This window comes from Diadema antillarum, unplaced genomic scaffold (assembly GCF_040938485.1).
Source record: "Diadema antillarum isolate AM-2024a unplaced genomic scaffold, OU_Dant_1.0 scf00000071, whole genome shotgun sequence".
In the NCBI taxonomy this organism is placed as follows: Eukaryota; Metazoa; Echinodermata; class Echinoidea; order Diadematoida; family Diadematidae; genus Diadema; species Diadema antillarum.
The window spans coordinates 6,504,357-6,527,355 of NW_027270960.1; the positions used below are offsets into that span (position 1 = coordinate 6,504,357).

Sequence of the window (22,999 nt, forward strand, 5' to 3'; positions counted from 1 at the left end):
GATAAAGTGGACTCCCGTAATTAGTCCTTCATAAAGAGTGATAAAGTGGACTCCCGTAATTTATAGTGAAGTCCTTGGGACAGGCAGTTTTCTTTCGTTATATTGAAATTTCGTTATTACCAAATAGATGAACAATAAAAAACGTAGAGGGGATAATTGTTATGGGGTAAATTTTTATTTTGTTGTAACCGGAATTTCGTCATAACAATGTTTGTTATAATGGGAGTGCACTGTATTGAATGAAATTTTACATGAAATCTCCATGCAGTTTTGTAACATGCATTAAAAAAAGTACTATCAGGTATTAATGTGTCGAGTAAAGCTGTAAAGATCATCCAGCCATACTTATTTTAGATATGGCTCTTATAACACTTTAGAAATTGAAGGTTCATTTCGACTGTTTTCCTATCATAATATGAGATGAGACATCAAGAACTAAATCTACCTGAAATTTTAAAGCAACATTATTTGAAATTGGTGTAAAGGCTAATATTTTTACAAACCTTTACTCACTGGCACGTTTATAATGGATGGATGGCGGTGGCTACTTTATGTCTTAATAATCTGGACCAGCATTTTATAGTTTATGCTTATCTCAGACAAAATGCCTGTCGCATAGATTTGTAGTAGGCCTATATTATTCAATAAGAAAACATCTATTATTATCTATTCAGGACAATGTTGCAATTATTCTAGGAACACTTTCACATCTGTTCTGGGCCTCTAACAAGTGTTAAAATGTAAGTGGTCAGATGCATGTCTGGCATCAAATTTTAATTTATTTGTGCCTAAGGAGGAGACTAATCAGTACTATAAAGTAGGATGGGATTCCGTGCAATTCCATACTATGATGTAGAATTTTATCTTGATTGAGCATCAGTGTCCATTAATTGTTGAAGGGGGAAATGATAAATCACAAAAGAGATGGAAAATAGGCCCTGGGATAATGACAGTAGATATTAGGAGCTTAAAGCCTTCATTATGTGCCAGGTTTATTCTCCACAAGATTATGAATTGAGTGTTTGTGCCTCTGAAGACAAATTGGTCAGAACGTACATCATACAACTGGCAGAATATAGTGCTCAGACAGCCTGTATCATTTATACAACTTTCTACCCTCTTTTGAGGCTGGCTGTTGTCATTGGAAGGCATAAAAGAGGAGTGAAGAATGAGGCAGAATTCCAGAACTTGTGTTGGTGTCTGTGTTGACAATACTAGCCAGTTTGTTATGTAGGTCAGTAACTCCTCTGCTATTGTTGGTAGAAAAGCCAGTTTTTTATCATCATTTTAAGGGAGGGAAAAAAAAGAGAGAGATTAGTTGGGGGAAGTTGATGGAGGGACTGCAATAAAAAGGAATGAAATCTATTCTTTGCGGAAATAGAGGTGGAGAGAGAGAAATATTGACATCATTGTTTGACCTAAGCTTTGCTAGCCCAAGGCAATGAGAGAATAGTTGCATAAAGCATACATAGATTCTGAACTTCATGCTTGCAAACACCTCTTTTAACCATGCAGATTCGTGTCGAAGCAGTATAGGGGGTAAAAACGGGGTACGGGCAGGAGGGGAACAAATTTTGATCAAAATCATTTGGCTGAGACTAGCACTGCTGGCTCTTGATGGCTGGAAAGATGGGATTTGAAAAGTTGATGGATGCACGACTTGAGAAGGGCTGTCAAGCGGGGATTAATTCCAGGCTGTAAACTACTGCAGCAACTTGGCACGCTCATCCACGGAATGATGCTCGTGCTGAGCATTTAAATGCAGAAGCCTACGACCAAATGTTCCACAAAAAAAAGAAAAGACAGACCCCGGGGAAAAAACAAAACAAAATTATCATTGAGCTGATCTTAGATTTCATACATCTTTATTTTATTCAGTGGATGTGTCCCATTCATGCGCACAGAAACACACAGAGATAACAGCCAAAGGACCAGTTGAATAATGAAACTCACTTCAAGAATATAATTTTGTGAGACGAGCACTATCTCATGAGAAATAATTGATGAATCAAGTACTCAAACTTATTTTCTTGAAAACTTCCAATTTGCAAGATGACCAATGCAGATGGATTGCCATTTCTGTTTTTGAAATATGTGTTTATTGTTAGATTTAGATGAAGTGTACTTATTGGAGATTTACTCCATTCCTGTTCTGACACAAGCATTGCAGTTTTTTCTCTCATTTCATAAAACAAATGTGCCATTGCAGTACGTATTTTGATGGTAATATGTGGATAAATTGATAAGGAAGGAAATTTGATGGAGAGATAGCCATATGATCAAATAGATTAGAGTGTGACGAATAAATCGTCCAGTAGCTATCCATGGCAGAAATTGAAATGTTCTTGTGGTATTTGGACGAAAACAAGACACCAAGTGATATTTTAACCAAGGGGGGTGGATATAAATGATATGTCACATGTTATTAAATCATACCATATGTTCCTATGTTTACTCACAGCTCATTGATTGGTTCGGAGTGGGCGTAATTCAAATCTAATTCGACGTTGTAGATGTGCAAGTGATGTGTGGGAACTTGTGATATCATGTGACACACGTAAACCAATGTGACCGCGCATTGCCCTCACATGTGTACCTTCGCTGTCTTTTGCGTCATGTGCTGTAATTTGTCATGTGATGCTGCACGGTCGTTAGTGAGATCACTTCGATGATGTTGCCATAATGTTGGGTCTGCCACAGATGTACAGCATATAGGTCGATATGTGTATAATATACGTATACCATAAGCAGGGAGGTAAATTAACTACAATTTTTTCAAGCTATTTCAGGTTCTTGTTTACCCTGGCAGCAAGAGAACAGTTCTGTTGACTGCTTGAATGTTTGTAGTCTTGTAAAGCTCCTCACCCAGTTGTGTTGGTATCAGTTATATTCAGAGAAATTAAACAAATTTTTGTGTGTGCTTAGGTGGCATAGAACAATAAAAGTGAAAGTGATAATAACAGTTTGATATCTGTGCATGTTGATATAGAGCAAAATGATATTGATATTAATATTTTGTCCTAGCCGCTGTTCATGAAAACAAATTATGTCAGTAATTACAGAGAAGGGTAAAATCTTGTCATGGAAAACCTCTAGAAGTTAACTCTTTGGAAACTGTATATGTTCCATAATCTTATTAAAAATGAAATTGATAAACAACAGCACCACACAAAAACTGAAGATGTTATAACCTGCTGATGATGGACTGATTTTGCTATAACATGCATTTCCCATAGACACCTGCCCAAGTATTCTTGGGACTTGTCTTCAGGGGGTTAAATGAGCGAACCTATTACTAGATTACAGATTACAGAATAATTTCTTCTCCTCACATAGATGCGTTTGTTGATACTCTGTTTTTTTATTAGCATTTATGATCCTATTACAAGTATACACACTAAAGCAGAAATGTATGCATTGTAGTAAAATTCTCAGTTTTACCACCTTGTGTTGATAGTGGGAGTTTTTTAATCTTCCAGAAGGAGAGTTTCAGCATAGTTTTTAATGGCTCTGTAGGCCTACTTGAAGATCAGATGCAGAGGCAATATCTCTGGGATGAAGCCGCTCGACCAGCTATCCCAGCAATCCACTCTGTCATATCTCAATATGAGTTCAGCCCCCTCAGATTTATGGGATCCCATTCGTCTCTCTGTTTCACAGTCAATTAAAAGGCCTGGGGGCCTAAAATTATGACAGCACCACTATGGATGCCAGTCTACAACTCTTCCTTACCACCATCTGCTTGTCATATTCGTCTCCTCTGCTCTGTTGGGGGGTGGGGGATGGGGGTGGGATTGGAGGGTGGGGGAGGGGAAGGAGGAGTAGGAGGAAGGCTGTCTATCAGGTACTTGACCATGATGAATTAATACAAATTGCTTCAGCCAAACCCCCATAAAATGTGTGAGATCAGGCATGAGTTCTAGAACATTCAATCACGTCATCTGATTCGATGTGATGTAAAGCACTGTGAAGATGTCAAGAGCTGTGAAATAACTAAATAGTTCGCAAGAGTGCTATACATGTGTAATTATTGTATTGCATTATATCAGGATCATGCTTCGACTTTCACCCACTGTTATGTTGAATGCTTACAGGTATCAAACATCCTTGGGGATGATGTGATATATTTTCATGTTCCTGTATTCCAGACCACAAAATGCTCTCCAAAAGGGTTCGGATAAAGGAAGAAAGAAATACATGTGCAAGATGTGCTGTTTTTGGAAAGCCTTCTTTTTTCCTGCTATTTTGATGTCATGATGCATCTTGTAGCAGAAAATGGATTACTCTCGGGGGGGGGGGGGGGGGGGGGGGGGAAAGAAGAATTTGTGTGGTATCATTCTCACGATGCGTGTTGCCTGCTAGAGTACATTAAATAGCCAACACCACCCCACCCTCAGTCCCCTTCACTAACTGGTTCCTTTCCCCCCAGTTTTCTTTTTATCGAGTGGGCGCTGGCGAGTTTCCATGTTTACTCAAAGTTTTAATGCAGCCACAAGAGGCAAATGATAACACAGCCATCCCCGTGGTAACCAGTCTTGCTCTGTTTGGGCTGGAAACGTTGCCATGGTAACAACAAGGACATGTGGGAAGCGGGGAGGAGAAGTGAGGGGAATGATTCCGAGCGCTGTGGCAAAGGGGAAGAGAATTCCCACACTCGGCCCCGCAGACCTCCACGCTGAGGAGTCGCAGTTCCTGATTGAACATGACACAAATTTTTGGCAGCTGAAGAGAACTGTCGCTATCCATTGTAGCGCTCTTTTAATACGTCCCACCGATAACCCGGGCTATGTGTAAACACCGTCAAACTCTCATGCTATCTATCACAGTAGCTGTAGAAGAAGTTTGTAGTGTGGTTGATTATTTTCTAGTGTGGAGGCCCTGAAGCCCTTTGCTGCACACATCAAAGAAAAGACAATGACAAAGACTTTTTGCAATTAAATAAAACTGAAATGATAAGTTAGAATGTAAATAGAAAGTTGTATTGTGGTATTAAAGAGAAAAACTTGTCGGTTTATTGTATTGGATTTGGAGGGATGAAATATGTTATGTAGGACCTACATTCCACTTCCATTTCATTTATGTAAAGGTTTCAGTGCTGGTATAAATGATACCTGTTGCTTAGCTGATTAGCAAGAAAAGATAAAGGTTAGACAGCTTTGCCCATATAAGATTATGACAATGTTTAGAGACAAGAACATATAAATATATATTTCATTGTTTTCTAGTGTTTTGTATTGGTTGATCAAATATTATTATTGTGTTGGGGTTTTTTGGGGTTTTTTTGTTTGTTTGCTGTAAGTGGTATATCATGGTCAACTCATAGCATTAGAGATGTTACAGGTAGTAGACCCTTAATGGTCCTGTGTGGTGGGGACTGTGGATGGTGACAGTGGTGCGTGTGTGGTGTCTGTTTGCTGGTCAGCGAAGAGGAAGAGAAGGTCAATCAGAGGAAGCAGATCTCCTCAATGGAAAGAAAACATATGAAGCTATATATGTTCTGTTTTGACAGCAGAGTGTGGAAAATGCTTGACTAACTCTTTACTGCCAAAGAGAAAAGAGAGAGAGAGAGATGAAAGAGAGAAAGACACAAGATGGGGTTGAAGAGAAAACAAATCAAGCTATTCCATTTCCAGGCTAATCCGGCAGAGCCCAAAACAAACTCTTTGAAGAGGAGATTCCACAATGAGGGGGATCGTTTGAAGGGAGACGGGATGAACCCTCAAGGAGCAGAGAAAGAGAGGAAAAAGACAAATATTGGCTCGGAGACATCTGAAAGGACAGACGGATAATAGTCACACCATTCCCTTTTGTCAAGAGCACTAAAAGGGTTGAGGAAAGTAGGCTAAATGCCTCCTAAGCTCTAAAAGGAGATATGCCGATGTCCGCATCTGTAGACATCTAAAATGCATCTTTGCATGATTTACCTGTCTTAACCAAATTTTGCAAGCCCTCTGATGAGTGCACATGAAATTGAAATGATGGTGAAGTTGTTTATTGTGAAAGAATGCATCCTCCTTATTAACCTGTTGAGGATGGTCTGATTTTGCTACTACACGCATTTCCCACAGACACTTGCCCGAGTATACTTTGGATTCATCCTCAACGGGTTAAATAAGTGGAACTTCAGTTTTGCTATGATTATTAAGGGCTTTTTACACTTGTAAATTTTTGCTTAGCCCCGGACCAACGGTGGGGCTAAGGGGGGGCCTTAGCCCCACCGTTGGTACGGGACTATCCTTAGCCCACTTTCTGTTTACACTCGTTTTTGCCAAAGTGGGCTAGCCCCACCGATAGTACGGTACTATCTGGCCCTGCAAAATAGCAGGGGTTAGCACCGCAATTGCGGTGCTAGCACCGCAATTGCGGTGCCAAGCAAGTGAGTGTAAACAGAACGAAAAAATAATCCTGGGCTAAGCGACGGAGACGAAGTGCGACCCTCACTGACCAATCAGAAACGAGGTTATCAAGTGCTGCCGGTGCGTGCGTGTACGCATACAGTACACAGCGTAATTATGAATATTCATGTGGTTTGGAAAGTCCGGGGCTAAGAAATATGAGTGTAAAAAGGTTAGTTTTCTCCTTAGCCCCGGACAAGAGATAGTACGGGACTAATTGGCGAGTGTAAAAAGCTGAAAAAATTGGTACGGGACTAACGATAGTCCTGGGTCAGAGAAAGTCCGGGGTTAAGAAACACAAGTGTAAAAAGCCCTTTAGTGACCATGATCAATGAATTATATCATCCCAGCTCAGGTCTTATAATGGAATCGCATTTGGGGAGAAATTCTTTTGAGATTTGTGCCAAGTGATTTATTAGGCAATTTCCATATTCTGTGTAGTGATCTTTGAACAGGGCATGCCATGAGAAAAGTAGGGCTTACTTGCTATTTAAAATACAGTGAATGCTGAAAACTAACTGCATTATTGGTGGTTGGGGCTAAATACTGTATGTATGTGTTAAATGATGTCTGATCAAGTGAAATTTGATGTGTTTTATGTGCTGTGATGTATTTTCTTGTTAATTTTTGTGGCAGTACAGCATTTCAGTACAGTGTAGCTCTATGTTATGCATTGAAATATTAAGTGGTCCTTCAAACTATTTTAGTGCAGCAAGACCTGTTGAAAATATTCTGGCCATGGAAGGTCGCATACCTCTTGAGATTTTAGGATTCACTCAGAAATTGTGAATAAAACTGAAGAGAACAGTTAGGTTGCTTTTTTTATTTGTTTTCACTCTACCATTCCTTACTGTATGTAACAATTTACAATAGCTTTTCAAGGCTAACAGATAAACAAAATAATGGCAACACAAATTTGAACAACTATCTTGCTACACTTACAGTTTGCTTGTGGCTTGGTCTAATACCGTATTTTACGTTTTTATGGCTTCCATGTTTTCAGATTGGAGAAGGATAAGGTGTGACAAGGCACAGCCTAACCCAGACAATTTATGAAAATGATTATATCTCCTGTTTATTATAAGAGGGGACAGCTTGTAAACATGGTTGGAAAGATCCCGGTTAAAAATGCAACCCACCTGTTTTGGAGTTTAGAATGATACTGTAACTCTTTGCCTATAAGAAACCATTGAGTCTCACACGGAGTTTGTAGGGATTGGAGACTACAGTGCATTTATAATATACCTACATAGAGGGTAAAGTGTCAGCATTCCACCTGTGGTATCATACAACATTGTAAAATGCTGAAGTCTGACACTTACATGATTTGACAAGCCGCAGTGGGTAGCTTGAGAGCTGCATTGTAACATGACAAATTGAAGCAAAAATAAATTGCACGTCAGTAGTCAGCCTGTCTCTCTCTCTCTCTGTGTTTCTCTCCCTCATTTCCTCTGAACAAAAAACACACAGTTATACTCATCCCACGCACATTTTCGAGAATGTCTGCGACGAGTAGCTGTTTGTGTGCTAAATCTCTTCCAAATAAGCATAGCAGAAAAAAAAGATATCAGTTTTTTCTCTCTCTCTGCCCTCAGGGGAAGTGTATGGTTGACATGTTAGATATATGAAAAGTGCACAAGTGTATTATATTCCAGAAGTGAAATACCACTGTGGAGAATGAGAGAACTGAACCAAAAACTTATTTTTTTTTCTCCTTATTATTATTTTTTTCAAAAGCCATCAACCGCAATTGTGTACAAGCACAGGTAAATGTAAAACAGAGCACACACCGCAAATGATGTCCGTGTCTTGAAAATATGTGAATCCTTTTGAATTGCCCTAACCGCAGGAATTCAATGTCCGGAACAAGGAAAAAACATATTTGCATTAAGAATTGCTTTTTGTATGGTTGTAGAGTGAAAGAAGAAGTTTTTTAGCAGTGGTGTTTTTCGTCAGTATTTGTTGGTATATGTGTTAATGCATTAATTTATCTATCTATCTATCCATCTATTTATTTATCTATCTATCTATCTACCTATCTATTTGTCTATCCGTCTATCTATCTATCTATCTATCTATCTATCTATCTATCTATCTATCTATCTACCTAGTATCTATTTGCCTATTCATCTATCAGACTTTTCTATCCATCTATCCATCCATCCGTCTATCTATCCATTTATTTACCTATCTATCTACCTATCTATCCATCCATCCATCCATCTATATCTTTTTCATTCTCTTTCTTTCTCTCTTCTCTTTCTATTGCTACCATTTGAAGTAACCATTTTATGCTGTTTATTATTATCATCTACCTGACAACATTTTTGTTTTGCTATTTTTTTTTAATTTGAAGCTGATGATAGAGAACAATAGATACTAATTTGCAGGGACACATTGGATGAGAGCAGGCAGATGTCAGTCTTAATATTTCATAAAAACTTTTTATTACCCTTTAACTTACAGCAATTTTGCAACTACATACATAGAGAGAGAGAGGTTTGCTGGGAATGTTTACAGAAAAGCTGCAGTGGGAAGAAAAAGTGTGTGAACTCTGAGATTTTGGTGATGCAGAAATTGCTAAAAAAAAAAAGAATAGCTGTTCTATATTGGTAGAAAACAGAGACCCCCCCCCCCCCTTTGGACATTTACATGAGAACGGGGATTAGTCTGACTTAACTGTGTAGCGCCTGGAGTGGTTTTGGGATTGTGAGGAAGTGGTGTAAACAGGGTCATGGTTCACTTCCCAGGGCACTCTGGGAGAAATCAGTATGGTGAGTCGACCAATAGGGATCCAGTGTTTTGCGTGTAGCGTCTTGTTCATTCAGCTGTAACATACCAAGGGGCCCCTAGATGTTGTTTCTTACACTTGCAGTTCTCACGCACATAGCACAGGCATGAAATGTTTCTTCGTCTTCTTCCTCTTTTTTTTTTTCATTCTTTATCAAGTTCCTTGAGTCTTTCCTGTACTGTATAGATTTTCTATGCATGAGGGCGCAGGAGTTGTAGAACGTGCTTATACTGCCATCCGATTTGAAGCTCAAAGAGCTGGAATTGGAGTGCCTGGGAATGGGATCGCACGAAACAGCCTTCACTGATCGCAATTATAATTTGTATCATGCGTGTACAGTAGGATGTGTGAAGGGAACTACTGCCGTGTGAGGTATGCACGGGAGTGAAATGTGGCTGTGTACCGTGGAGTTGTATAGAGTAAATCAATAATGCAAACACCAAATGTGTCATATGGTTTCATGAATTGGCAGGGGATTTTTTTTTTTCTTCCCAGTATTGTTATTGGTGGAGATGAATCTGTGGAAGAAAGGGATTTATTAATAACTTTTTTTTTTCATTTTCCAATGTATAACATGTCAAGTCTTCTGCCATAACAAAGGATGTAAAAAAAAAACCCACCAACAGCAACAGCAACAAAATAGGGTGTAAGGGACAAGAAAGAATAAGTCTCCTGAAATTATCCCATTGAAGCTTCCTGTTTTGATTATACTGGTGTGCAGTTCTGAATTGCAATGTATCAGAGTCGTATTCTGGTGACACAAAAAAAATGTGTTAAGTATAGGAAAATAAGGGTGAACAAGACAAAAATGTCATATGGACATATTAGGTCTTGGGGGTGTGTGTGTTGGGGGGGGGGGTGGGAAGGGTTTGCATCTCCCTTCCACCAAGAAATTTCCCCCTTCCACAAAGACCCCACCCCACCCCTCCTTTCACTGAGCAAGTACTTTTACCCTTCCCTCTACTGGAGCTCACCTTATACTGGGAGTTTGTACCCCTTTCCATCAGGAATCCCCTTTTAAGGGGACACTTTCCCCCTTACCTATTGATACCCTTTTCCATCAGGATTTTTCCCACTTCCATTGGAACTGTTTTCTACCTTCCAATGGGACTTTTTTACCCATTTCCATCAGGACTCCTTCCCCCCCCCCCCTTTCACTGGAACTTTTTCAGCCCTCCACCTTCAACTGAGACTTTTCACCCCATTTCTCAGGGACCTCCACCCCCTCAGTTCTCCTCTCTTCTCATATTGCCGATCTTTGGCTTGTTTTATTCCTATATTATTTGGCTCCCACATGGTGGTGCATTGCAGTTCCTGTTCACATGGTACATGTATTTGAAAGTCACTTTTTGAAATGTCAATTTTTGTGCGTGAATGGACCTACCAGTACTTCATCTTCCAAGCTCTTCTGTCATGCATTTTACAAGGATAAACACAAGTGTCAAGTGTCACATGTATTTTGTTGATACCCAACGAGAAATGTTTATAATATTCCGCTCTACCCAGAGGGTTGTGTGTCAAATATGAAATATGGGGAGAAAACTATGACACTTCAATCTCTGAAGGGATTTTTTTTTTGTACATTGTCTTGAAGAGAGCTGTAAAAACATACTGCTTGCTTAACCCGTTGAGGACGAGTCCCGAGTATACTTGGGCAAGTGTCTATAAGAAATGCGTGTTGTTGCAAAATCAGTCGGTCCTCAACGGGTTAATAAAGAACTGGCTTATCAGAGAGTTTTATCTTTTAATTTTTGAATGTTGCAGCATTTATTTCAGTTCCTGACATATGCAGTGTTATATATTCATCCCTTTAATATTACCTCATTTGTTGTCATTGAATGTTGCTTGGCAACAGTCTTTACATGGATACCATTGCATCAGTTTTGATACACTATCTGCGCAGTTACAAAAAAAAAAGAAAGAAATGGATGATTTGCCAGTGGTCCCGTACATTTAATGTTGCGTGGGTGAATGAGCAGTGATGTCAATCAGTATGCCCACGTTCTGTCTTTGTGGTGGTCTCCCACAGATTGTGTAGGCACTGCAAAAGCCCACAAAATTGAGCAAAACAATTTCGAACATTTTTGTTTACTTTATGAATGGGCGGGAGAATGTCTGCGATAAGGAGATGTAGTGAAGTACAGCAGTCACGCCTTATATGCAATACAGAAACATTGTCTACTGAAGATGGGAAATGTTGCATTCCTAGATTTTACAAACCTGTAAGAAAACTGGAAAAAGAAGTATTCTTCCAGCCTCTGTACTATGCTATACATGGTATATCTTGTCACGAGTCCAATTACTTTAATTGCCTTCTAAAGCAATTTTGTAAATATATCTTTTCTTCTTCAAAATGTCGAGGAGAAGAGATCAAGAAGCATGAAGTGTGTCAGATCATGTCAGAAAAACAGTGGTATTCTATGACTGGATTTACCCTCAAATCTCGCTTGTGCACTTTGTACTTAAGTTAAAATTACCGCCTTAAAAACAGCATTTTGGTATGCATTCTGTGATGTAGGGCCTATTTGCGTTCACATTACAAAACATGCACGGAACAAATGTCACAATATTTCACTATTAATGTGAACTTTCCTATCGAGTATTACCATGTTGTTGTTCTGCTCTGTTTTGAAATCATGGCACAGAGAGTAATATGCCTATAGGCCAAGTTGACCAAGATATACATTGTAGTTGAAAGAGAAAGTTATTTCTGCACTGACTGACTGCATGTTCCTGTTTTGCATTCTCTGTTGCCATGGCATGAAATGGCGTAGGAAGTATTGATCATCATAGAGTTTTTCTGTTTTGGTTTTCTTATTAGTATATTTTTGAAAAGAGAAACTGAAAGTATATCCAGTGAAAGAATGTTTGATCTAACTGTTTGATCTAACTCCTTGTATCTAGCTGAGTTTGGAGTAGGGTCTTGCCCAACCACTTTCTGAGAAGAAAATTGTCTCGAGCAAATCTAAAGGGAGGAAAAAGAAAAAAAGAAGCTCTCTTAAAGGAAAAGTCAACTCCCAGTGTCAAATTGGTATTTATTGGCACAAATTATCCAATATCCAACCCCCTCTGCCTTTTCCTAGTGGTTAACCCAGGAATGCAGTCTGGAGGCGTGTCTCCCATACTCTTCTCTCATTGGCTGTGGCCAAAGTTTGGCTTGAAGCCAAGGGGGACTAACTTTTGATGGAAGATTATTAGAGGGTCCCTTTGACCTTGTGGTGATATGTAGGTCGTTTGAGAGCAGTTAGGATTGTGTTGGAGGATCAAGAGCAAAGTTTGTCTACTAAATTCCTGTGGAATGTTTGGGGTTCCACCTTTTATTTCAGAGTGGGGTGTAGTAATTCTCCACATGAAAGGCAATAAGATTGAATAATGACATGCGTCCATGCACGCAATATCCTATATACCCATCTCTCGCCTCTTTCTCGACCTTTCTGAAAATGAAATAGGAGTTGCCTCCACTTCTTCTTCATGAGTGTTTTCAGGACCTATTCTGACACACTTTGAAAGTTTTTGAAAATTGATTTGTGCAAGGCGATGTGCAAACAGATAGGCCTAATTCTTGTCTGTAGACACTTAGAAATCATTAATTGTTCTGATCAGTTTTCCAATTGATGCGAAAATCTGTCCAGTTTGATTTTTTTTTTCTTAAAAAAAAGCTCTCATGTTAATTTACCCTTTGTGGCATGTATAAATAGCCCATGTAGAAATTATCAATTATTTTCATCCCATAATGCAACTCACCATGCTAGCTAGGTCCACACACTCATTTGCTCATCTGCAGGGTCATGCTCCATGTGTTGTTTAGGCCATATGCCCAGTTTTAAGACTCAGAATACTTCATTTACAACCATATGACTTTGTGTTTTTACCTGTGTGAACAGTTCCAAATTAAATTGATTTTTCGCTGGATGCGGAAAAAAAAAAAAATCATTCTCCTGTGTGTGAATGCAACTGCCATAATTCTCTGGGGCTCTCAGTGCTGGTTGTCTTGCACTTATTGCCATGCCAGTGAATGTGGTGATTGATGAGACTGCTGAACAACATCTTCCATGTTGGTTTGACATCAGTATACAATAATAGTGGTTGAGGAAGCTGCAAAACCTTTTTGGAAGGAAGAATGACATCAATTTTAAGTTGTTTCAGGACAAACTGTTTCTTGGACCTCACTGTCAAATAGTATAGTGATGTCGGTCTTTTTAGTTCTACGATATCTGTAACATCATGTTTGATATACAAAGTCAAATTTAATGATCATCTGTTGCCTTCATTTATATTCTTAACTGTAAATTTGTCTCTAGGGTGCTAAGCATACTGTACTTCATTCTCTATTACTAGTGGCCAGAGTTGTGTCAATATGGTTTGATCTTCAAACAGGGAAAGAAAAAATATATGCACTGTTACCCAATACCCATCATTTTTTTTTAATCTCTGTGTGAAACACTCGGAATCCTTCAGGGAGTTGTGATGCTGTATAGTATAGTTTCTTCTAAACTCAACTTAGTTTTCCTGTTGTTGATAGACGTTTGCTCATTAGCGTCAGTTTCTAAACAGAAGCAGTCATAAAGATCGGCGTTCTGTGATAACAGAGGGTTTATGGTGGGGTCACTTCAGAAAGGAAGCATGGCGTCTAAAACAATTCTTTACCTTATTTCTTGACAGATTGCTAGACTACCAATCTCCTCCTATACTTTACTACCCTCGTTTCTGAGTTACGCATACAGTGTGAAGGAATTTTGGTGCTTATTGGGGGAGAGGTTTATAAAATAACAGCGAACAGCATGTTTCTGTTGCAATGTGAGTAGTCTAGAGATCTGGTTTACACAGGAGGCACCACTCTGTCATCATTGGACAAGACGTGTTCTGAAATCTGTGCACAAGTATCGTATCGTCTCCACCTCATAGCCACTTAACTACAACAAAAAATTTATCCAGCAGTGTGCATCCCATGCCATCTACTATGAGTGGAGCAAAGGAATTTGTGATGCCCTAAGAAAGCTTTATTTCAATATCCTGTTGTTACAATTTCATGTTGTGCAGATCCATTGCCGCAATGGAAAAGTTGGCAGAGAAATCTGTTTGGCGAAACACCTGCTCTTCGCTTTTAATCTGTTCAGTCTACACTTTGTCTTAGATGGTTTATGTCAATGGTACAAAATATTCCTGAGTGTACTTCATCACCTCATCATTGGATTATTGTAAAAGCAATCACCAGATCAGCTAGGACTATAAGTTCATTCCAAATTTGTTGCAAATTCCAACATATCAAAACAGCACAATTCCAAGAAACCAAACTCAAATTCTATTCTTTTTAGTGCTCAATCCACGGCAAACGTGAAGGCATGTAACATATCTCTTGTGTCAGCAAAATCCTCTGTTCCTGTCTTATCTTGCCTTTCTCATAAGTTCCTAGCAAAGTCCTTTTTACCTCTCTCTGATCTTGGAATTCGTGCTTAACAAATACAAAAACTACCTATTCATATCAGGAGAAGTTAAAGTTCGATACGTGCGAGTTAAGGTACCAGTATTCGGTGATTAGAGTCCATTAGGCTTTGGTCCATGAAGAGGAATTTTTCAAGGAAATTGGCCGGTGGACTGATTAAGTGATTAACCAGGTTGAACTTCCTTTTAACTTATTGAATTCTAAAGTGAGATCCTGCATTTATTTCCTTTGATCGAAGGGCCAAAGCTGATGAAGAATGCACTTTGGGCTCCCTTTTGACACGATCTCAGGCCTCCCACGGGTAAACAGTAGCTTCTACAGTTGAAGTGGAATCTGTGTCGATACCAGTTGGGCAAGAATGGTCACGACTCTTAACCCATTGAGGACGGTTTGATTTTGCTACAACACACATTTCCCATAGACACCTGCCCGAGTATATTCGGGACTCGTCCTCAATGGGTTTAGACTCACAGCTACAGGATGTAAGAGCTATGAATAGAATACTATGATGATAGAAGATAGCCTTTGTCATTAAAACAAAAATAAGTTTTGGAGAGAAGTGACAGAGTTAAAGTGATATATTCATATGTTTATCCTCTTTTGATGATTGTAAAGGGTGTTCTGTGCTCAAAAACACTTATCATCTTATAAATTTTCCATATTTTCATTATTATAATTATATGGACCTGAAGATCAGATACATTTGCGATAGTTGAGTCAGAAGCTTTGGGTGTAGGCCTACTTCAGCCTGCTCCAAGAAAGGTAGGGTGAAAATGGTTAACTGTCACAACTATCGTTCACACTGTATGATCAAAAGCAAAGACAGAATAAAACTTTTATTTTCTTAGGCCTGTAATTGTTCAATGAAAAACACTTGTTGGAGATGATGTAACACTAACCTTCCTGAGGTGGGTGGCTGTTACATAACCAAGCAGGAAATCTGTTTATGAGGAACCTACACTTTCATGGTAAGCTAGTCAGAATGGAAATAGACAAAAGGAACAGCATACGTGTGTGAGAGCATGTAACCACATATACTACGTATTACACATGATCAGATTTTCTGGGTACTGCATGATTGTTGCCTTCTTACATTAAGTTTGTGTGAATGGTTGTGGACAGTGTTCGTCTTCTGAGTATCCAAGTACATTTGAATGTTCCTATGTATGCTGACTTTCAGAAAATGGCCTCTCGGTGATGTGATACTCACTGAAAGAGTCTTCCACTAGGATTGATGCAAATTAAGAGCACTGATGCATTAGAAAAAAAGGTAAATTAGACAAAAATACTCACAGTTCTAATACAGAAAGAGAACAGATATTTAGAGAAGAAACTCTAATCTTTCAATCGGTGTAGTAATCACTAAATTGTGAGATTTCTATTTTTTCTGCCAGACACATCAGTTCTCAAATAGCACACTCATGCAGCCTTGTCTCATGCATAATTGATACTCACATGTATTCCATGATGTGTGATGTTGTGGATGGCTTTTATGTGATTAGAAAAGATGCCTTCAGCTGTATTTGGCATGCCTGAAATGCCATAGTCAGCAGTGGGTGGACTGTGGGTGATTTACTCTCAGCTTGTACCGTGGGCTATCTGGTAGATGGAGAGAAATATGTGTGGGAAGTTGGAGGGGGGATAACTGCCACAACATCCTCCTCTAGGAGGGCCGGCGTCTTTGGTTGTCAGGGCAACATAATATGTACTATGTGAATCCCAGCAGATGGATTCTGAATGTCCCCACCCTTCCCCCCCCCCCCCCCCCCCAAAAAAAAAGGATCCAGGGGGAAATGTACACCTGCAGTCGGGCGGTCAATCAATCTTTGTTTTAACCAATGTTTGTTCTCTTGAGCAGTTGGAACCAAATGGCTTGCAGTGCAATAGTATACCACAAGCTGTGCACATAAACACATTTGTGATATACTACAGTCACTGGATTCCAAAGTAGATCTGTAAGAGAGAAAAAAAAGCAGAGAGAAAGAGAGACTGACAGACAGACAGGCAGACAGACAGAGAAAGCTGTTTGTGTGTACCTCAAATCTTTGATTTTGATATTTCATTCAAATCAAGAAAAAAAAAATAATGAAGGGAAGGTTGATTTCAGCTCACTAGATATTGTAGCTGTATGTGTCTGTATTCTGTGAAGCTGACATTGAAATGACATTGTTCTACAGGGAGTTGAGTTTAATATAAAGCATCTGTTTTATTTATTGTCATTCTACAGCACTGCCTCGAAATGGAAAGGTTGCTGAAGTCTGAGCCTCGTCCGATACGGGATAAGCGAATGAAGGAGCCGGAAAACCCATGGAATAAATTCATTTTACCTTGCCAGGACCGTGTCGTCGAGAAGGACTGCGACATCCTGGGCTTCTCCGACAGCGAGTGCAGCGACAGCCGGTTTGACACGATAAGCCTGAGCTCGAGCTCAAGTGGAGTGTCGTGGGACAGTTCTGGTGAGCTTTCGCCATCCCCGTCGATGACCACCATCAACTGTGATCCGTTCAAATCGGAATTCAAAGCAGCACGGATGATTTCAGAAGCAACACTCACACCTCCCTCCTCCCCTGAACTCGGCCGTAGCCGACTAGTCAGTATGCCTATGGGACTCGTAGCGGTCAGCGTAGGGAGTCTAGTAACGGACAGAGCGACGGTCAGAATGAGGAGTTTAAACCCCACATCATCACGTGGTAGCAGTAAGCGTTCAGAATCGCCAGACCCCAAGCGAAGGACTCACAGGTGTCAATTTAGTGGTTGTCGGAAAGTTTACACAAAAAGTTCGCACCTCAAAGCACATCAAAGAACACACACAGGTATGTCACAAAACGATACTCTTTTTAATTAATTTCTATCATAGAGTTTCACCAAACACACTGTACACGTATGATGAATTTGATTTGGGGACTGCCCTTGATTATGTTGAACACCTTGATCAGTTCTTTAATATCTATGATGCATTTGTGTCATATGCAAGGTTTGTGTATTGTATTCAAACTTATTATCTGTGTTACATCGTGATTTTTATGACACGTGACATGTTGGTGAAATACTCAGAATGCCTTTTATGTAATATTGATATGTTTTGAGAACAGCAGTGTTTGAATGTCTGTAGTGTGAAAAAATCCTATGTATAATGTATCTTGCCCATTGAGATTTCATCTCAGTTTCTGATTGCTTTTTAAATTGCAAGCTTTATGGTATGTTGTTTAAGTCTGATGCTGTATGTGTACTATCCTTCCGTAAGTAGTGGGTATTACGGAAGAGTGAAGAAGGTCAATAGAACTCAATGCAGTATTAAACCCTTTCTTTGTCAATGTCTTGTCTTGATAAATTAAGAAAGACCTTTTAGTGCTCACTATGAAATTCATAGAGCTGAAGATACTTCACTTTTCAGTGGAATTGTGATTTGATATGTTTATGTTTAAATCATGCAGTTATCCAGCCACAACATTTGAATGCATAGAAGTTGAGAAGACTACACATACAAGTGCATACATATACCCAAGAATACATCCTGAAACTATGGACCGACTGCTTTTGTATTGACAGATAGAACAAGTGCAAGTCATGGGCATCTTTCATACAAAATTGTCAATGGCAGTACAATTTTTATAGCTTGATTGCATGGATGCCCCAGAGGTTTGTTGACTGTGGACTGTTCTGTAGAATCCATGCCTTCCGGCAAGTCTCCTCACAGCAGAACCCACAAATCAAATATGGAGATTAATCACAGGGATTAACGAATCAGGCGCCCCCAGTCTGCACGAGATTTTTTTTTTAGGACCGTCCACTCGCGAGCCGCGAAGGGCTAATTGGCTTCGATTTGGTCAGACAGCTCTGCTTTAAAATTGGCGGTTATTGATTTTTTGATCTGTGCAGTCAAATGTTTTGTGTGTAGAGTAGAGCGGCTTAATTCTGACTCCTTCTGGTTTGGTCGGGTTTTGACGAGTGCAGAGATACGGCTGTGCTCTTTTGGCCAGGTCTGGAATTTGACAGTTCCTACTCCCTTTAATGCACGTAGCGTAGACTCCAATCACAAGCATTGTGTGTATTGGCGATGGCTACTGATTACTAAGGATAAAGTTCACTTTCCTGCTTCATTATCAACAAAGTGCACTGAGTTTGGCTTTTGTGATAATATTTCATATGCTAATGCCATCCACAGACCGTTTCCTTGTCAGAAAAACAAGAGAAAAAGGAAGGAAAATCTTGTTTGAATACCAAATAAGAGCTTCTAGTGTTACATAGTAATTTCACCACTCGTACAAGCTTGGTTCCTTCCTAGATGGGTATTGCAAAAATATGCAATTTAGGTTGTGGTAGCTAGGGAGAAATTGAAATGCAAGCCAGCTTTCCATTCAGGAGTATACTCAATCCTGTCTATAAAAAAAAAGAGGAAATGAATAAAGAAAAAAGTGTATAATGCACGCTGCCTCGAGCATGTGAGATAAGCGCGGAGAATATGAAGATCAGGCACAGAATATGTATGAAGTCTGAAGTGGCGAATTGTAAATGCTGGTGGTGAGTCAAGAGAGCTATGCAGTGGAGGTTCTACTTCCTGCTAGGGGGTTTCAGGCAGAGTATTATATAGCACGAAGAGTGAGCTGGGACTCGCTTGATCGTCTTGTGTACTTTTCAGTTTAGGTGAATTGGCTTATGGGATGAGTCATTAATGCATAATTAATGATGAAGGAAACCTTTTTTTCCCCCTTTCCTCATACTCATAGCAGTAATAGCCAGTATCTAATTCTACGTGCCTGGTCAGTCTCATGAATAATTTGAACCCGGCACCATCTATCTGGCATGTTAATGGCCTTTTACAATCCTTTCCTTGATTGCATAGGACTATTTGTCTTTTGTTGTTGTTGTTGTTGTTGTTGATGTTCTGGGTGTAATTTTCTGCTATTTCTGATTATGTGCCAAAAGTGTGGTTTTTATTCCTTTTCCCACTATTCTCAAAATCAGCACGATGAGTAAATTATGTCGTGAAAGTCAGGTCCAGTAGAATGCCGCATGAGATTTCTCACCAAAAAAAAAAAATCTACACTTTGAAACAAACAGCATGTGAGACAAAAATGAAATGTATTTTTCCAGATAATTTTATAGTCAAATTGCTACAAATTTTAGTAAGTTTATATGATATACATATATGATGCTATAGGATGTATAATTGACTGTGGTAAATGGAGAGTTAGGTTGATCAGATACCATAAGTACACAAGCTGTCTTGGTCCACAGAATTTGCCTTCATTTTGCTCAGGCAGGTACTTCCCATATAGATGCCAGTGTTGTGTGACATAGATTATGACCATGATGTTCAACAGAAGTCTTGGAACATGCACTGAATTCATTGAGAACCTAGAAATGAATCTCATATGGACTTGATAAAGTCATTCAGGGCTGAGAAGTGGGGGGCTTGATATTATCCCTTTAATCCAGAGAGTGTAGGTGTAATGGCTTCACTGCACAGAGAGATCAGTGGGCAGCCAAGCTTGTCGATTTAAATCATTGTGATCGCTCCGGCTTAATTGCATTCTTATTCCGCATCCACTCGTTAGCATCCGACAGTCAGCCCGGAAGCCCACTCATGCGAAGAGTGACCATTAACCGTCGGAAAGATGGAAAATTGAACTTGTCATATCACTCCAGAGCTTTTCTCTCTCTCTTTTTCCCCCCTGTCTCCTCCTCCGCTTTTATGATTCATCTGTGTTCGGCCCATTTATGTCTCAATCTTACATGCTGTTTGAATCTATAAATCTATCTCTCTCTTCCATATTAAAGCCATATATTTTATATCTTCCTTTCATTTCCTATTACATATCAAAAAATCTGTATGTATTTTCATCACCTTCTCTCACTTGTATTCATTCTCTGTTTTCTATCCTCTTGCATCTATTTTTACCCATATCTGTTGCTTCCAATATAATTTGCCTCTTTGCAAAGTGATTTGCCATAAATGAAATATATAGGCCTATTTGGCATTCAGAGAACAGCAATGTTTGCATTTTTGGCTTCAATTTTGTCCTCACTTTTGCTGAGATATAAAAAAAAGAACAATTTTGAAAGGTCTTGGAAAAGGAAATCATGAAGAGCTTTCTAGTTTCCATATCTAGGATGCTTCATTAAATTTCTTGTGTGACATGAGACTGGATATTTTCAAAGGGAAGCATGCAGCAAAAATCAAAATAATAGCAACCTTAGGAAAATACCCCAAGTATACAATGTACATCCAACTTGAATGGGAGATCTAAAGAATTTGTCAGTCATGATAAATAAAATGATAATTTTTCAGGTAGAGAATATAAGCTGCAGGTAAATGTGAGCCCAAATAAGATCAATCATAAATGAAAGATCAATCATGTTTCTTTAAAAAGTTGTCATAACTTTAGACTGAGCAAAGCCTTTTTTAGTACTAAAGCATATTAAACTGGATTTTATACTTACTTGTCTCCTGATCTTTCTTCTCTTTGTGTGGTTCTAAAGTTTGAGTCATAGCAATAACATGCTAACAAATTGAGTATTGGAAATTTTGCTTCTCTCAATAAAACGATCTGAATCATGTAAAAAACAGTGACTAGACTAGCATACATGTGTAAGCTCCCTTTAAATATTGCATGTTGGTGAACTGTGAAAAATGCATAACAAAAATGCATCTGTGTATATACATGTATTCAACCCAGTTGAGTGAAATTCCTCAATAAAACACAAAAATAAAAAAGAAATAAATGGATGATTTGATGAAACATGTTATGTCATTGCTATGATTGTACTCTGGCTTTAATTTCTCTTCGCTTTATTTGTCTTTTTATCATTTAGTATTTCATTTTGTTTTTATATAGAATGGCAGCAAACATGTTTCAGTCACGTTTGCAGTCCTGACTCTTGGCTCTCTACCCAGGGTTTTCCCTTTGCCAAATAGACAAAATTCAGTCTGCTGTCATTGATCCGTTGTATTAACCATCTGCATACTGAAATATGTACTAAGTCCATCTCATCTTCAACAGGTTGATGTCTGCTGCAAAACTAATTTTTGCCATGAATCTGATCCTCTAGAATCTTTATATCTTTCAACTTGAAGGAAGAAGTGTTCTTTGATAGTGGGAGCAAGCGATGTTAAAGCTAATCATAAATGGATGATGTATAAAGTTGTGTTAAACTGAAGGAAAGGATTGTTGGGAGTAAGTGTGATATTTGTACATCTGTATCGTTTAATTGAAATTATCAAGGTGGATTAAGTCATTCTTGAAACTGTGGTTAGCAATGACTGTAATTGGGACATGCTACTGTTCATGTCTGCACTTTCCTGGAGCCATGTGCCTAGACAGTAAGGATATTAATGCCATTGGACTTCAGGGGGGATGGGATGATGTAAGGTTGAGAATAAATGAGGCCAAGGCCCTATCCCTTGGGATTGTTCTTGTAGTTTCTTTTCTTGTTTTTCTTTTTAAAGGGAGGGATGGGTGGAGAAGGGATCCCAAGGTAAAAAGGAAAAAAAAAAAACTCAACGAAGCTAAAACCAAAACCCCTGGTGATTACAGAGGGACCCTGGGGGTTTGGAAACAATTCAGGCCAAAGACCTACCCCTGGGGACTTGTTTTTGTTTTGATTGCTGTTTGTCTTTTTATGGTGGGATTGGGGGGGGGGGGGGGGAGAAGGGCAGACCCTTGGGATTGAGAATGAACCAGGCCAATGCCTTACCCCTGGGGATCTCGAGGGGGACACAGGAAGGAAAGCCTAACTTCCGTCTGGAGCTTCAGTGGCTGCTGATTGTAACATGATCAAAAAAAGAAGAGAGGAGGTGGTGGAGGCTTCGAGGCCCGCTGGCACATGGGATCGTGTTCCGGTATCATGAAGGGAGAGAAGATGAATGATAGAATGGCTAGGTGTGCTCATTAAAGGAAATCAGTATCAATATCTATGTATTGTATGCGGAAAATTAGCTAGTCATTAATGCAAAATGTATATAATTCACGTAAGAGTCCCTTCCTTATCTTATATGGTATTTATAATAATACTAACTCTCCCTACTGTAGATTAAAGTTGATATTGTCAATCATGACCGGAAATAAGCAGTATTGTGGAGCAGGCATTGGTGATGTATTTGATGATTTGGGTCTGTAGAATATATGCAATAGTCTTACTGTCCTTTCAAATGCTTGGGTAGAACTACCAGTTTGTGTTTGATGCTGAATTAGTGGCTACTCTCCAGCTGTAGTTTCTTCTCACTCTGGTTGTGGAATCGGAGGCAGTAGATTAAAGGTAGAGTGAATTGGATCAAGACTAGTCCCGGGACCTGAAATGACATCTCAGAAAAGGTTGAGAAGGATGCAAGCATCTGGGCTGAATGGAGGATGCATTGGCCAACCTTCC

General features: G+C 39.2%; 1 protein-coding gene across 1 annotated transcript in view; it reads left to right on the top strand.

Annotated features, from left to right (window-relative positions):
• The window catches only part of LOC139717028 (Krueppel-like factor 6), a 91,791-nt gene that overhangs the window by 21,591 nt on the left and 47,201 nt on the right, over window positions 1-22,999 (top strand). The window contains exon 2 of the mRNA XM_071628542.1: window positions 16,857-17,442. Coding sequence (XP_071484643.1) covers window positions 16,857-17,442 — 586 coding nt within the window. The remainder of the gene's footprint in view (window positions 1-16,856; window positions 17,443-22,999) is intronic.